Source organism: Mesocricetus auratus, unplaced genomic scaffold (genome assembly GCF_017639785.1).
Source record: "Mesocricetus auratus isolate SY011 unplaced genomic scaffold, BCM_Maur_2.0 Super-Scaffold_6723, whole genome shotgun sequence".
NCBI classification, from domain to species: Eukaryota; Metazoa; Chordata; class Mammalia; order Rodentia; family Cricetidae; genus Mesocricetus; species Mesocricetus auratus.
Window position 1 is genome coordinate 4,294,491 of NW_024429183.1, and position 17,189 is coordinate 4,311,679.

General features: G+C 44.5%; 1 protein-coding gene across 4 annotated transcripts in view; it reads left to right on the forward strand.

Annotated features, from left to right (window-relative positions):
- The first annotated feature begins 1,751 nt into the window (after positions 1 to 1,751).
- The window catches only part of Mbtps1 (membrane bound transcription factor peptidase, site 1), a 54,788-nt gene continuing 39,350 nt past the window's right edge, over positions 1,752 to 17,189 (forward strand). Inside the window, exons 1-3 of one of the 4 annotated variants that reach the window (XM_013115646.3) lie at positions 1,752 to 1,913; positions 13,097 to 13,584; positions 14,785 to 15,042. In XM_013115646.3, the coding sequence (XP_012971100.1) occupies positions 13,422 to 13,584; positions 14,785 to 15,042 (421 nt within the window). In that variant the 5' untranslated portion in view covers positions 1,752 to 1,913; positions 13,097 to 13,421. Of the gene's footprint in view, positions 1,914 to 1,979; positions 2,124 to 13,096; positions 13,585 to 14,784; positions 15,043 to 17,189 lie in introns of those variants that run through there. The other 3 variants (XM_013115647.3, XM_040736100.1, XM_040736101.1) reach the window with 3 other exon arrangements.

Below are 17,189 nucleotides of genomic sequence, written 5' to 3' on the forward strand. Positions count from 1 at the left end.
TAAGAGAACCTAGACTTAATGAGAACCAGGATTCAGTGGTGCTGTGGCCCAGTGCTGTCCCTTTGGACAGTCCAACAGAGGCATGTTCTTTGATAGGGGAATGTTCCTGATAGCTAGCTGTGAGCCACAGTGTCTTTTTGTTATGGCCCTAATAAGTGACAATCTTAGTGAACAAATAGAAACACTCAGCAAACCTAAACTGTAATTATGTTCAAGGTGCAAACGTTTCTGTCCTAATTTGAGTGCTCCTTTAGCTAAAGTCTACTGTGTGTAACTTAATATTTCCTAAGCAGGTTTAACAGATCCTTTATACTGTCAACTTAATGTTCCTAGTTTTTCTTGTGTCAGCAGGAGGCTTCTAGTTACTGGGATTCAGGCAGCAGAGTGACTGACACCCTTGGGAGAGTGGTGAAGACTGCAGGCAGAGAGCAAGACTGAGGTTCTTGGATCTATACATAGCCTCTCCTGCATGATGGGCCCTGCATGGGATATACCGGAATGTGGGAACAAGGTGTGGTGTTACCTCCACAGACCACACATCTGCCTCAAGATTGCCCTTTTAAAAATTTGTGTATGTCTTTGTAGGTATGTGCATATGAGTAGAGATGCCTACAGAGGCCAAAAACATGAGATCCCCCAGAAGCTGAAGTTACAGGTGGTTGTGAGCTGCCCAATATGGGTGCTGAGTCTAAACTTAGGTCCTCTTACATGTATTTTTTGTTTTTTGTTTTTTCCTTTTCCCCCAGTATTTTGAGACAGGGTTTAACTATGTAGCTCTGGCTGTCCCAGAACTCACTTTGTAGACCAGACTGGCCCCACACTCAAGAGATTCACCTGCCTATTCCTCCTGAGTTCTGGGATTAAACTAGAGCCAAATCTGACCGTTTAACCAATCCCTGAGCAGGAGATCTAGCCATTCTGAGTTCAGGGATCGAAAACTGACCAGTCCCCACCCTGGAAATCTCCCTGAAGAAACTCCACACCTTAAGAAGCCCTATCTATGTAAACCCCATGTCTGTTCAGCTTGTGACTGCCCGGCTGTCTTCTGCAGAGGCAGCCAGTCTCCTGGATTCTTTCCTCCCAATAAACCTCTTTATTTGGGTGATGTTTGGGTGAGGGCAGGGTGGGGCGGGGCAGGGCGTTAGGTTGTGCCAGGGCCAACTGTGGTCCAACTCAGTACTAAATTAAGACTGAAAATAGGCCTATCCTACTGGTGTATGAATCGCTCAAATACATTTTACCCGACAGACTTTGAGTGTTTAAAATGGTAAATATCTCGTGTTATAAAAGCCCTTTCTGTTTTTCAAGGAGCAGATGCCCCTGGCAGTAGTTACAAACTGGGCCATCAGAGGCCCTCTTGGCAGTTGGGGCAATGGGGCTAGTTTAGGAGAAAGTAAGTTTGGTTCATTTGAATAGCAACGGTGTGTGGGGTTTAGTTTAAATGGTTGCATAGACCCAGTCCATTAGAGGGCCTGAGCCGTTGGGGCCATGATGGGTAAGGTAGTTTAGCAGGATGCATAGACTCTGGCCATCAGAAGCTGGGGCTAGGAGGTAGTTTAGCAAAAACGACGTAGCAGTCGTTACCCTCGGCTGTGCAAAGGTGCGTATTCCTTTCCCTACCCTCCGGGCTAGGAAGCCCGGCGAACTACAAGATCCGGTGTCCCCCGCAGCTAGCCCCGCCCTTGGCACAGGGTCGCAAATGTCGCGAGATCTCTGGACTTCCTCTGGCCTCTGGTGCCGGGACGTCAGGTCGCGGGCGCGCGGGGTACGCGAGGCCGCCGCTCCTGTCCCTTTAGCGGCGTGGTCTCGCGAGACTTGCGAGTAAACATCCCCCGAATGGAGAGTCAAGGCGTGTTCTCGGCGGAGGCGCCGTTTCCCCGGGCCTGCCGACCTCGAGCCTGAGGCGGACGCAGGTACGTCAGCCGGCCGCGGGCGAGAGCTGGCTGCGCCCTAGGCTCGGCCGCTCGTTCCCCGCGTGGGGGCCGCCGGCGACCGCTGTTACTTCACCAGAAATTCTCCCGGAGCAGGCGGAGCGGCGGCCTGGCCTGCGCCTGCGCGCCGCGCACGCGCCGCCCTCCTCTGCAGGGCCCTGCGGCCGCGAGCCCCGGGCAACCGGCCTGCAGGTCCGTGCCCATTAAGACTCTTATTTGCATTTACTGTACTTTTTTTTTTTTTTTCGAGTGGCGCTTTGAGGTGACAGAAGGAACACTTGAAGATTTGATTCTGGGTGCCAGCCTCTAAATTAGGGAAGCGAAAGAAAAGCCGGACGGAGGGAAAAGCAATTCCTTCCATTAAAATCTGCTAGACTAGTTTTTACGTAGGAAAAAAGAAAACCCTTAATATTTGGGACAAAGTGTAGTTATAGGTCAAACTGGCTACGAGCTCATGATCCTCTCTCCACCTCTGGTGCTGGAATTAAAAACGTGCACCACTACATCTGCCTTAACGTTATTTTTTAAATGTAAGAGCTTAATTTTTATGAAACTTCTTTTAAGTGTTACTGCTCAGTGACTTTGCGTCAGCATACTGAGCTACGCTGTCGTCAGCACCTCAGCCCCCTTTGAGAACCTCTCCCAAGACTCCTGGTACCCGTTTGTGGTCAGTATCGGTATCCAGTCGGCTTATCAGCGACTCCTCAGATTTGCCTTTTGGGAATAGTCAGTGAGGAGTCGAGTGTGGCCTTTTGTGTCTAGTTTCTTGGTGCCTTGTTTCCGGAAGTCGTCTTGCCCCGGGATCCTTTTTATGGCTTAATGATTTCCCAGTGCGTAACAGCCCACATTCTCCCATCCCCATTTTCGTGAAACACCTTTTGCCAAGAAAGTTTTATCTTCCAGTATGTGACACGTTTGGCCACAGCGCTGTTTTTTGGGAGGTGGCCCACCTGAGCTGCACTCTTACCCGTTAGGACTCCTGCAGCCCTCAAACACCCTGCATATCCCCACCTAGGAATGAAGGAGGGTGTTTTCTAGTCAGTTTCTTGCCATCATATCCTTGCCTGACAATAGACGATCCTTCTCCGAAGGGGAAGAGTGTGTGTGTGTGTGTGTGTGTGTGTGTGTGTGTGTGTGTGTGTGTGGGTGGGTGTGGGTGTGTGTGTGTGGGTGTGTGTGTGTGGGTGGTACATGGAGGCCAGAGCCCTATAGGTGTCTCAGGTACACCCCCTCTCTTTGAGTCAGGGACTCTGGAGCTTACCAGTTGAGCTAGACTAAAGAGTCAGTGCACCCTGGGGACGGCTCTGTGTCTACCTCCCAATGCTGGGATTATGGATGTGCACTGGCTTGCTCAACTTTTTTTGTGAATTTTGGGATCTGAATTCAAATCCTTGTTCCCCCTGGATCATCTCCTCAGGTCCTCCAAAGAACGTTTTTAGTGGTTTCTTCTGGGTAGGAAGTTATGCATTATTAGCAACTCTTTTTAATGATTTTTAAAAAAAAATTATGTACATTATTGTTTTGCCTGCACGTATGTCTGTGTGAGGGTGTTGGATCCCCTGGAACTGGAGTTATAGACCTTCATGAGCTGCCATGTGGGTGCCGGGAATTGAACCCAGGTGTGCTGGAAGAGCAGCTACTCTTAACTGCTGAGCCATCTCTCCAGCCCCCATTAGCAACTCTTGATTGCTAATCATTGTAGCTTTTCAGGGGTGGTATAAATGGGATCAGAGCCAGTGATCTGAAATGGTCAGGAGTACAGACTTCCACTTGGTGTTTTGGGAGGTGGCAGAGTTTAAGACAGACAGAGGCAGGTTAAAGAGGTGACAGATGAGCTGCTTTCTCTTTCCCAGTGGCACAGTCTGTTTTGATATGTTTCACAAGTCCATGTATATATGATGTGTATGTATAGGTGCATATTGTGCCACAGCACACATGGAAGTCAGAGGACCACTGTGGAGTTGGTTCTCTTTTCTCATCTTTATTACCAGGAATCAAACTCAGGTCATCAGACCAGGATAGCACATGCCTTTATGGGACCATCTGACTAACCCTATTAATCATTTTTGTTTTTATTTAATGTATATGAGAGTTTTGCCTGTATGTGTACCACTTACCTGAGGAGACCAGAAGAGGGCATCACATCCCTTGGAACTGGCATTATAGACAGTTGTGAGCATGTGGATAACTGGGAGTAGAACTTGGGTCCTCTGGAAGAGTAGCAAGTGCTCTTAACCATTGAGTCATTGCTCCAGTCTTAGGCTCTATTAATCTTGACAGTGGTTTGTTTGTTTTCCTTAAGGAATGAATTTCAGATAACATTGCCTGATTCCTGTTAGATGTCTAGGGACTAGGAGAGACTGCTAAGAGCCAAGAGCAAACTCTGAAGGGACAGGCAGTAAATGCCTTGGCTCTTCTGTTCTGTTCACACAACACTGACTGATAGCTCATTGAGTCCCCCATATGCACCTTTATTTTAAGAGAGTATCTTCTGACACTGCTTAATTGTTAGCCTGTTAAACAGTGGGAATACAGCCAAGTATGCAATTAAGTTACAAAAGAGATCGTTTTCCAGCCAACTTTTAATTAAATTGAATAGTACCCTTTCATGGTTTAAACAGTTAGACTTTACCCGAGTTATTTAAGTTAACTAGTTTATTAAGAGGCAGAGCATGGTGGCATAATTAGATGACTGTAATATGGGTCATTTCCTCTCACCTGAATTACATTCTAAAATTATATTCAAGCAAATAGCTTCATATATATTTAAATTACAGCAAGAAGTGTGATCTCGATGATGTTCTGCTACAGTGCACATTGTAAGTAGAAGAATTTTAGAGCTGAAAGGGGCATTAGCTGCTGCTTTCTGCTTGCTCTCCTCCCTCTTACACAGCACCCCACTGCATCTGTTCTTGATATGCAGGTGTCTTCTCTGTTTAGTATTTGTTGCTAGGCTCATCTTGAGTTCGTGTGTGAGTGGTGTAGTCACCCTCATGGTAAGCCATGGGTGGAAGGACCGTCTTTACAGTATGCCTTTTATAGAAAATAGGCCTTCTACGGGGATGACTGGGAATTAAGTCTGATCAGCACTTGTTGGATTCAGGGGCAGCCTCAAGAGATCCTGCAAGTAAGCTAAGCAGCATGACTCTGAAGTTTCTGGAAGGAGCAGTGAGGCACTACAGAGTCTCCCTTAGCTGGGAAGGTCATGGTAGACAGATTTGTGGGAACAGCTTTTTGGAGAGAAATGGCTTAAGATTACTCTGTATCAAAATAAGTAAGTCTGACATGGTTTTTTGTTGTTGTTGTCTTTTTTTTTTTTTTTTTTTTGAAACAAGGTCTTACACTGTAGCTCAGACTGTCCTAGAACTCACTGTATAGACCAGTCTGGTCTCAAACTTGCACAGATCATGCCTGGCACATAGTTGAAATCTTCTATTGCTATTTTACCAGAAAATACAACCTCCTTTTTGAAAATTATTTTAAAGGGTTTATTAAAATAATTATGTAGCTAATTATACAAATAATAAAAGCTCTTTCTACACTGAAGAAAATTTAATAAAGTGGAAAAAGGATAAGTCATTCTGCTGGAGGTAGGAGCATTGTTACCATTTTGTTAGCTATGTTTGGATTGGTTTGTTTTTCCTGTGAACTTAGATGTATTAAATTTTAGATTACTTTTATTTTGCCTAAATGTATGTATGTGCACCATGTGCTTGCTTGGTGTCCACAGAGGTAAGAAGAGAGTGATAGATCCCATGAATTGGGACTTAGGGTTGATTGTGAATCATTGTGTGGGTGCTGGAACTCTAACCTATATCTTCTGCAAGAATAGCAAGTGCTCTTGATCGCTGAGCCATCTCTCCAACCTGATGATGCATTTTAAAAGTCAGTTTCCTGGCACTTGGGAGGTAGAGACAGGTGGATCTCTGAGTTTGAGGTCTACAGAGTGAGTTCCAGGACAGCCAGGGTTATGTAGAGAGACTCTGTCTCCAAAAATGGGGTGGAGGTGGGGCCAAGCTTAGACCATTCTGTACATGAACTGACTTCATTGGCATATTCTTCTCTTCCTGGTACTAGCACAAACTGACACTCATTTCCTGTTACCATCCTATAGGTCTAACGTCCCACTGGGTCTTTCTGTTTATAGAAGCCACCTATATTCCTTGGCTCCTTGATTTCTTTCTAACAACAACAGCAACAACAAATTCTGGCTTTTATCATCCCACCTCTGAACCAACCACCTGGCTGGATAAAAGACCTTATAGTGACTAGAAGATGAAGGATGGAGGATGCCTTTCCCAACTTAGAGTGGTCATATTCTTCTGAGTCATTGTCCATATAAGTCATATCCACAGATTCTGGGGGGTTAGGATGTGAACATCTGTGGGGGACCATGATTCAGCCTGGCTCAAGACACAGTTTGAAAAATTGCTGCAGGGTGTTCTATAGTACAAGCAGACTATAATCATTTCCCCATCTATTATTGTATGCTTAGATGGTCTCTAAATTTTCCTCATCTTACACCACAAATCCTTGCATGTAAATAGTGTGCTTCGGATTCATCCATGTTGGTCTGAATTCCTAGGGGGCATTTTTAAATCCTTCCCTCTGAAGAATGTAAACCAGACACTGGGGTTCCTCAACACCTTTCCTACTCAATGACAGGGTGTAGGGGCAAGGGCATTCCTCCTTTAGGAATCAGTTTTCTCACCCAAAAGTGGAGGTAACAACAGGATGCCATGAGGGTTATATGAGTTATTACAAGACAGTAAATTTGAATCTCAGTTGCCACCATGAAATGCTCATTAAGTGTTAAGTGTTTATTCCTGGTCAGGAATTATTTCTGATCAGGAGTCTTTCCTGTATAATTTTAAAGGTTTTAGTGCATATTAAAAATGGTTTTGATATTAAAAAACTATTAATAACATAAGAATACTTATTGGGATTGTTGAATTATTAAGTATGAGTTATAGGTGCTTCAGCTTTTTTTCCAGAAAGAAAGTTACTTGGTTTTTTTGTTGTTGTTTGTTTGGTTTGGCTTTTTCAATGTAAGTGGTAAAGGGATTAAAGCTAATTTGAGCAGAATGTTTTTGACTGAAGCCTTTCAGAAAACATTATCAGCTCTGTAGAGTGGGAGATAGAGCCCCCTCCCCCCAGTATCCCAATCCCACATTCACATATTCAGCCAATTGCTGATTGAAGTTATATGGAGTGTTGGAGACATGGTTAGTGGTTAGGAGCCCTGGATCCTGAATTCTGTTCTCATCTCCTGAGGCAGCTTACAAACCACTGTAACACAGCCCCAGTGGATCCCATGCCCTCTTCTGGCCTTCGTGGGCATTGCATGCTCATGATACATATTTACATGCACATAAAACATTCATATACAAGATAAAAGAAGTCTTTAAAAAAAACCAAAACATTTAGGACATGTCCTTACTGAGTGTGTAAAGATGTGGCAGAAGCATTTAGCACTTACATTTTAGTACATTGTAAGTAATCTGGTATACATTAAAGTGTATGGGTGGAAGTGCTGTGCTATTTTATGTAAAGGGTTTGCATTTTTTAGATTTAGGGGGCTAGGGGCTAGAACCTTAGTAGATTCTCAGCCCTCGGTATATCCCCATGGTCAGCTCTCCTCCCCTTTTCATTTTAGTCAGAGCTGTCTATTGTCATGTTCTGGATGTCACTGTAAACTGATGAGTGTTGCTTCATGAAATGGCCCTTGAGGTTCATCTGGTGCCTTCTCGTGATTTGATTGCTGCTAAGCTTTGAAAGGAACTGCAGAAACATGCAGAGTTCTTCTCAGTGTCTCTGCTGAGGGAGGGGGTGAGCTGGGTTCCTTTGTCCGAGGCTGGTTGCCTTGCATAATGTGGTGACGTCACATTTCCCCTTTGTAAATATGTATTTTAGTGGGTGACATTTGAAACTATGTAAATAGCAGAGTTTTCCTTAAGTTTCCACTTTATTTGCGTTGTAGACTCTTCCCATTTTGAATTTTCAAGGGGTTATGATCTGTTGCTCCTATATATTGTTAAGATCAGATTGTCCCAGATTTTGCTCAGCAGAGCCCCTCCACCCTCGCTCTGGTGACATATCCCCATTCTCTGAGTGAGTACTTCTTCACTGTCTGGCACAAGGAGTTTCACAGTCAACCCATTTAATTCCACCCTCCCTTGAGCTGTCTCTTCAAGGATCCTGACTTCTTTGTCTGGAGAATGGTACTCAGCCATCTGGGCACAAGGTGGGCTTCCTTCTTGGGGGTACAACACATAGCACTACCACTATGTCCTCTTGGTAAATGTGTAGTTGTTTATTTCTTTATCTCTGTGAGTACATCTAAAACCCTCGAGTTCATGCCAGCATTCCAATTTCAGCTCAATAATGAATGGCTCATTCAGTTTAATTTTTGGTGGCCTTCTCTCACTTCTTACCTACTTGACTCCAGCTCTAACTGGGTGTCTGTGGCTTCCTTGTCCTCAACATACTAACTCAGAAAGTGAAGGACAAGTTAGTGGCTTTCTTTCTCACCGTGTGTGAGCCTATATACACACACCTGTCTAACTAATGTCTGTTATGGTGCTCTTGCTTGCCCCTAGCTGGTGGGCATGTTTTATGGCTCATGTTTACTGACTTGGGGTTGTAGCTTGGACACCGTAGGTTGTTGATACAGGTGAGTAGGTGTGTGACAGCTCTCAAAGTGCAATCTGTTCTTTAAAAGCCTCACTGAACATGTCTGTGGGTTAGGGTCTCTCTAAACACACAGGTCCAAGAGCACGGGGGTTACTGGTAAATGGTTGGCTTCCTGCACCCAGACCCCATGCACTAGTTTCTAACAGTTGAGTCGTGAATTAGAAGCCATAAAGGAAAATAAATGATTTGAGCTTTCTTTCAAGATTGGGAACCTGTAGAAATCGCAGTCTCTGTAATTTTCCACCACATGCCAGTCACAGTCATGTCTTCTAGAAGCCTGGACTTTTCACCTTTGAGGACAATAAGCAGGTTACCTAGGTCTGCACAGCAGAGCTGTTTTCGTTTTCTGTCATTTCCAGCTTGCTCATTTATCCCAGGAGACTTTTGTACCTGAAGCAGCTTCCTTATTTCCTTCCAGCACTGGTGGGTGTGGAGAAGTTCCTGGAGTAGATGGGGTTTGGTGGAGTGCAGTCAGACCAGGGTCACTTGTTCATTTAGTGTGGACTTTTTCTGAAAGAGATCAGTAATATTTTAAAAAGCTTCTTTAAGCTGGGCGTTGGTGACACACACTTTTAATCCGAGCACTTGGGAAGCAGAGGCAGGTGCATCTTTGTGAGTTTGAGGCCAGCCTGGTCTGCAGAGAGAGTGCCAGGACAGGCTCCCAAGCAATACAGAGAAACCCTGTATCAACCCCCCCCAAAAAAAGAGGGGGAAACCACTTCTTTTTTTTATTTTTAGTTTTTTTGAGACAAGGTTTCTCTGTGGCTTTGGAGGCTATCCTGGAACTCACTCTGTAGACCAGGCTGGCCTCGAACTCACAGAGATACGCCTGCCTCTGCCTCCCGAGTGCTGGGATTAAAGGCGTGCGCCACCAACGCCCGGCGAAAACCATTTCTTTATTTTGTGTGTGTGTGGATGGGTACTAGTGGAAATCAGAGCAGACATATGTGGGAATTGCTTCCAGGGGTGGAACTCAGTCAGGCTTGGCAGCAAGCGGCCTTATCTGCTCAGCCATCTCCCTGTCCATCACTAAACCAGTGAACTCATCCAGTGGCCAGACTGTCCTTACAGAAGTCTGATTTTGGCTTTCTTTTGGTTTTTCTTGTCCCCTGTCATCTTCCTCAAAGAAGAGGTACTGGGTGGCCTAGTATTTGGATAGCCTCTACCAATGTTAATGAGCATCCTAAACAAAGGTGTTCACAACTTATTTCCCACCTAGGTGCTACCCTGAGCCAGTTTCACATTTAGTCTTCGTCTCAGAGGCAAAAGTTACCCTTGTGACTTGGATTCCTCCCCTGCCTTCTCCCACATCTGGTCATCATGAGAGTTTGTTGACTACCTTCTTATCCCTAAGGTCCAGGTCAGCATCTTCTCTCTGTGGGTTATTTGTGCCCATAATCTTCCACTGAGTCCTCTGTCCCCTGTATTCGTTTCTCCTAGAAGGCCGAGTGGTCAGCTGTGTCTTTCCCTCCCTTTCAGAATAAGAACTGAGGTCCCCTCTGATGTTCAGGGCTGTCCCTGGTCTGTCCCCAGTTCTCTCATCGTCCCTCCATCCCCTTCCTGCATTCTGCTCAGCCATACTGGCCTCTTTGCTTTTCTTCTCTCTCCAAACTACTTCCTTTGGGTGCCCACCTAAGAGTCTGTTCTGTGAGGCCTTTGTGACACTCACGCTGACAGTGCAGTCCTCTTAGCTGCCCTGTTCCCTTCCTTTCTCTGCTTTCCAAGCACAGCACTTACTATCAGGTAAGCTGCATTTGCTTATTTCTTATCTGCATCCCCATGCTGGGAGATAAGCTCTGTGAGGTCAGAGGTTTCTGCCATGGTTTGTTCAGTGATTCTCCTGCCTGTACAGTACAGAGCTCTGTCAGCAGCCTGTTCTCTGGCTCAGTATGCTCACTCCCCTTGGCTGCTGATGCCTGCATTCTGGAATGTCCTGCCCCATCCTCCTTCCTCCTCAGACAGGATGCCTGCCCTCTTGGTCCTTGTGCATATTCTGTGTTCTCCTTGGCCTCAGATGCACCACTTCTCCCTTCATAGTGCCTTGTGTACAGCTCTTCCCACCTCTACTTCTGTACAACTAAAACCTTCCTCTTGTCACTCCTAAAGGGACTCTGTCTCTCAGGTGACCTCTACTCTGACACCTTACTTTCCTGCCTTTGGCCTGGTGCTTGGTTTGTGGTTGGCCTCCTTTGCTTCCACACACATACAGCATTGTGTCCCTGGCTTATGAACAGGTGCTGTCTCTCTCCCTTCCCTCTCTATTTCTCCCCTCTTTCTCTTTTTCTCTCTGCCTCTCCCTCTTTGTCTCCCTCTCCCTCTTCCTCCCTCCCTCTCCCCAAACCCAACTCCAGCACCTGGCAGTACCTTACTGGGTAAGCATTCTATAAAATGGCATGGCATAGTGAGTAATAAAGCCAGAGTACCCTGTGATGTGTGTGTGTGTGTGTGTGTGTGTGTGTGTGTGTGTGTGTGTGTGTGCGCGCACGCGTGCCTGTGCCTAACTGGTTATTTTCTTTTGAAAAACTTCATTTCATTCCTTTCCATTTCTTTGTTTTAGAATCAGACCCCTGTCTTAATTTGTAGACATCAACTATCTCATCTGCACAAAATATATCGTAATATAAATTGATTTATCAAGGATGGTGATAAAGTGATTTACTCAAGTAAGGCCTACAATGCTCTCACAAGTATTGCTCACTAACATTCATGTTATATATCTCTACACTAGCTTGTAGATTCTTTCTCTTGATGCAGAGGGTTTAAGAGATTATTGTTACGATTTTTTTATTTAAAATTTTTTATATGTATAGGTGCTTTGCCTTCACATGTGTCTGTGCACAGTGTATATGCAATGCCTAGGGAGGCCCCAAGAGGGCCTTGGATCCCCTGGAACTGGAGTGACAGATGGTTGTTAACTGCCATGTGGGTATTGGGAATCGAACCCATATCTTCTGGAAGAGCAGCCAGTGTTCTAACCACTGAGAAACTCTCCATCCCCTTTTGTAAAGTGCACACTTAATACAGCTGTAGAACTATTACATTACTTCAGTGATTAGCTGTATGTATAGTCTTTGACCAGTGGTCTTTAGGGGCTGTTTTCTGAGACTCTGTTTGTTCCCTGATAGCTCTCATTGGGCCTCTGCCTTCTGCAGAATGTGTAAAGTAGCTTAGCTAACCTCTTTTTTTTTTTTTTTTTTTTACTGGGATCTTTGTTTTACTTTTTTGCTCTTGTGGTTGATATTCTCACTGTCCTTCTGTTGAGATAACCATAGTTGTTTCTCCTGTGAGTACATCCTAGCAGCCCCAATCTCTGGTGTAGGATCTAGACTGACTGGTTTTGCAGACTGTTGGGTGGTTCAGTAAAGGTCCTATTGGTAAAGTTTAAGCAGCTGTTTAAGTCCTAGTTCCTCAGTATTGTTTCATCCCTTTCCTGTTTTAGAAGTACAAACAGGCAGTTGCTGAAACCAAAACCTCTTTATTACTCTAAAGTACCAGTTTCTGCCGAAAGAATTGAGTTTAACTGACTCATCTTGGTTGAGGGTGGCTCATTCTTTGTTGGCTTTTGTTTTTGTTTGTTTGTTTTTCTTCTTTTGTAACAGTACGAGGACCTGACTTCTTCTGTGCCTCCCTCCCCTGGCTGCATTATTCCCCACAGATAAGGTGGTGAGCTGCATTTGCCAGCTTCCCTGTGGCAGCTCGGCCTTCACTGCCAGTGTTGTGAAGAACAGCTGTTCCTCCTGTAATTCAGATATTTTGAGAGAGATCTGAGCCCAAGAGAAATTTTATACTCAAATAACTTTTCTTTAGCAATAGCTTGCCTCACAAACTGTTCTCTATTCCACTTTCTGTGAAGAGCTAATATGATTTTATAATAGATTAAACCGGTTTAATTTAAGCTTGACACTTCAAGTAAAATAAATTTAACAGTTGCAGAAAATATCTGTGCCCTTTTCATAAAATTGGCAGAAAGTATTTTAAAACATGAGTACATTTAAGCCGTGTCTCTTAAAGAATTTATTAAAATGACTTGGCTAGGAAATAGTTTGTACTTAGGTATAATTTACAGTGGACTATGCTTTTGGCTGATTGGCAGCACGCCCTGGACTGTGGAGAGCTTCACATGTCAGGAAACACAGTCTAAGGCAGAAGTGGAGGGTGGGACGTGAAGAACGCTTTTCTTTCCTAGCCGTAGGGGTGGAGGCTAGCTTGCTTCTTGCTCCTCTTGTTAGCTGTTGTCCTTAGTCTCTTCACTCTCCTCACTTATTTTCCCTTTACTTCTTGGAGAACTGTCTTGAAATGTTTCCAGGAAAGCCGTGAGGCATAAGTAAATCCAAACAAAGGAGTGGGGACTTGGCATTGTATTCCCAATTGTCTGTCTTATATCTGACCGTTCCACTTAAATTGCAGTTGTAACTGTCTCACCTGGCTTGGTTGGGATGTTTCTGATGTCTCTGTGTGCTGTTTTGTTTCAGATTGGCCCTCAGAGTGGTTTCTTGGGCGTCCCTGCTAGATTTGGGTCTGTGGTACAAATGGAGTCTAGGACTCAGTCGACTCTGCCCTAATGAGAGAAGCCCCTGTCCAAGATGGAGAAGAAGCGGAGAAAGAAATGAAAGCCTCTTTTTGGGCCAAGCTGTGGGTGACCATGGGACTGAGGTTTTCTTTACATTGGACAAGTCTGTAGGATGGCTGATCAATAAGGTTGCAGCTTTTAGCCAAAACAGAAATTCACTTCTGATCAAGGAAGAACCTAGTGCGATTTGAATTTATGCAATTTTATGACCATACTCACTTAGGACCATGAAGCTCATCAACATCTGGCTTCTTCTGCTGGTGGTTCTGCTCTGTGGAAAGAAGCATCTGGGTGATAGGCTGGGGAAGAAAGCTTTTGGAAAGGCCTCATGCCCTAGCTGTTCCCACCTGACTTTGAAGGTGGAATTCTCCTCAACTGTGGTGGAATATGGTAATGAGCTGTCTTCAGTGTTGGGCCCTCCCATCTTACTGGTTTCAAACTTAATACAAATATTAGCTTCTGTTCCACTTCTTTGTAAATTTCAAATCGAATGAGTGTCCATGTAGGCATTAACTTTTGCTTAAGGGGTTTTCCCCATGGAGTAGAACTGACTGTACCATTGTAGCTGGGAGGGTGCTGATGTAAGTCAAGCTCCAGGCAGAAGGGCTGAGTAGGAAATATGTGACTCCATCTGGTCTTTGTCTTCACCTTCTGTAGAACAAACAGCCCTGCAGTCTCCGAATACCTGTCCCTGTTGCAAAATTACATTTCTTTACTGTAGTCAAATTTCTGTACATAAGGGGGGTTGGGGGATATTTGTTTATTTCAGTTTACAAATGTTTTATGTGTATGAATGTTTTGTCTGCATATAATGTCTGTGGACCACATGAGTGCTTGGCATTTGTGGAAGCCAGAAGAGGGTTTTGGATCTTGTGTAACTGTAATTACAGATGGTTGTGAGCCACTGTGTGGGTCCTGGGAACTGAACCCAGAGTTCTCTCCAAGAGCAGTAAGCACTCTTAACCCCTGAGCCATCTCTCCAACCCCTGTGGTTTATATTTCTTAAGATGTATTTTGATTTTTTTTGTGTGTGGATATATGCACATGTGAGCAGGTGCCTATGGAGGCTAGAGGTATTGGATCTCCTGGAGCTAGACTTATAGGTGGTTGGGTAGTGGAAACTGAAGCCAGATCCTCTGCAAGAGCTTAACTACTGAGCCATTTCATCAGACACATATTTACATTAAAAAAAAAATACACAGGTGTCTGGGTTTAAAGTGTGTGCTTAAGATTTGCATAAGTCAGCTTTACCCAGGACTCTGCTTAACCCCTGCCTACAGCTTTTTTTGTTTTTGTTTTTTGAGACTGGGTTTTTCTATGTAGCCCTGGTGGTTGTCCTAGAACTCACTTTATAGACCAGGCTGGCCTCAAACTCAGCCTGGTCTATAAAGTGAGAGATCAGCCTGTCTCAGCCTCCCGAGTGCTGGGATTAAAGGCATGCGCCACCTATGGCATTTTATACTTCTCTTTCTGCTTGCTCTTATTTTGCTGTGGGCTGAGGTACATTGTTCTTTTGACAACGGATATTCAGATTAGGTATACTCTGTTATGTATGTAAGTACTTATTTTTACTGTGGCCATTGATTTCAGAATATATTGTGGCTTTCAACGGATACTTCACAGCCAAAGCTAGAAACTCATTTATTTCAAGTGCTCTGAAAAGCAGTGAAGTAGACAACTGGAGAATTATACCTCGGAACAACCCATCCAGTGACTACCCTAGTGATTTTGAGGTGATTCAGATAAAAGAGAAGCAGAAGGCTGGGCTGCTCACACTTGAAGATCATCCAAACATCAAGCGGGTGACACCTCAGCGCAAAGTCTTTCGTTCCTTAAAGTTTGCTGAATGTGAGTATGGTGAGCACAGGCCACGTCACTGCTTGGCTTTCACCACAGAGTCGCTAAGGGTGATTTGGAGACACCTGTGTTCTTTTTCACAGTTCTCCAGTGGAGAACGTTGTCTTGACAGGCAATTTCTTTGTTTTGTTTTCTGAGAGGGTTTCCTGTAGCTCAGGCTTCAAATTTACTATGAAGTTAAGGCTGGCCTTGAACTCCTGACCTTCCATGTGTTCATGCCTCCACCTCCAAAGTGCTGTGATTGCAGGCATGCACCACCATGCCCAGTGGACCGCATTTTTTTGAGAAAAGTAGCTTCATGCTGTCTTTGGAGGAACACTGAGGGTCTGTAGTAGAGCATGGTGATGCCATGCATCTCTGTGGGAGCTGGTTTCTGGCTGTGTTCACCTGGGACTCTTCCTAACTTTGAGTCTACCAGCCCTTTGTATGTTGATTGGAAAGTCTTGGCTTTTTTTAATTTTTATTAAATACCCAATGGTGGTGGCACACACCTTTAATCCCAGTACTCAGGAGGCAGAGACAGGTGGATTTCTGTGAGTTTGAGGGCAGCCTGGTCAACAGAGTGAGTTCCAACACAGCCAAGACTACATAGAAAAACCTTGTTTTCAAAAACCAAACCAAAACAACAAAACCCAACATCAGTCTTGTTCCATAGCCAGGCTGGAACTGAGACAGTTTTCTTGCTTCAGCTTCACAAATGCCACCACACCCTTGTGTAGACCTTGTCTTTGTGTCTCCTCTGTACTTAAATTTTGTTCCTTTGAGCATAGGATTTACATTTTTTCCTGGGCTTTGTTTTGTTTCCCTCTGAGCTGCCTGACTAGGACCAGAGGTAAGTGTTGTGGCACACCCTTGTAATCTGTGGGTACTGTGGGTGTGAGCCCATGGAGTTTGGCTTTCATTTTCTTGGGCCTAGTTTTGCTACAGTTGGACTTTTAAAGGTAGAGTCCATCCCCAGGTACAAACTACAAACTTAATGTAGTGCTTTCTGTAATGTAGAGAACCTGGTGCCACCATGGAAAATATTTTTTCCCTTCATCAAACCAGGTTATCACACTGCTAACTTTAGTAATTTGCTGTCATTTCTTTTCCCTTCCTTCATTCCTTTTTGTCTTTTTTGAGAAAGATTGTTATATACCCAGGGCTAATCTAGAACTTACTGTGTAGTCCAGCATGACCTTGAATTTATGATCCCTTTGTTTCCACCTTTGAAGTGTGGGGATTATAGGTGTAAGGGATCAGGCGTTATGCTGACCTGTCCCAATTACCTGGCAGAATGCACTCAAGCAGTACCTTGCTCAGCCCACGGTTCCGTGGCCGCTACATCACTATGTAGTCTACACATAGATGAAAAGGAGCCTTTAAAAGAAAAACCCCACTCACTTCTGTTTCCCTGGGGCAGCCAGGACTTTTCCTGTCTTCCTCTTTTGTTCTTTCTGTGTCTTCTGTGTCTCTACCTTTTTTCTCTCAGCAACTCCCCCACCTTCCCTTTCTAATAAACTTCTCACTTAAGCTCTGCCTGCCTGATATATTTGTCCCTTGCCTACAATGGAATTCGCCAAGATCCCCCAAGCGCTTTATAACAGGAGGCCCTCAGCATCACACCCAGTTTTAGGTGGTGTTAGAACAAAACTTGGAGCCTTTTGTGTGCTGGGCAGGTATTCTACCAACTGCACTACAACCCCAGCCCTTTTGTTTGTTTTATCAGGCAAGATAAAGAACTTTTCATTCTCCCTGGTGCAGACTTTGGGTCTGATTTCTTAAGGGCCTGACCCATTATTCCAGATGTTTCGTATCTTTTCTCCTTAAAGAGCTGCAGTGCCCAAACAACTCAGGAAAACCAGATCAAACTTGATATAAGTAGTCAGGTTTGTACACTCATTTTTTTCGACTTCCTGTTCATTTTGGTTCATTTCATCTTTGAGAACTCTAGAATGCCTTTTGAGACTTAGAATTACCTCCTGATTCTAGCCATGAAGCCTAGGCCATCCTCATGGGCTTCCTTTCTGTAGTGTCTGTAATGTATTGTGGCTAGCTATAATCTTGAGCAGGAAGTTCCTTTCCACTGTAAGCTTCATTTTTCTTTCCTAACATAGAGAGGTACTGACCATTCACTTCACTGGTTCTCAGAGATTGAA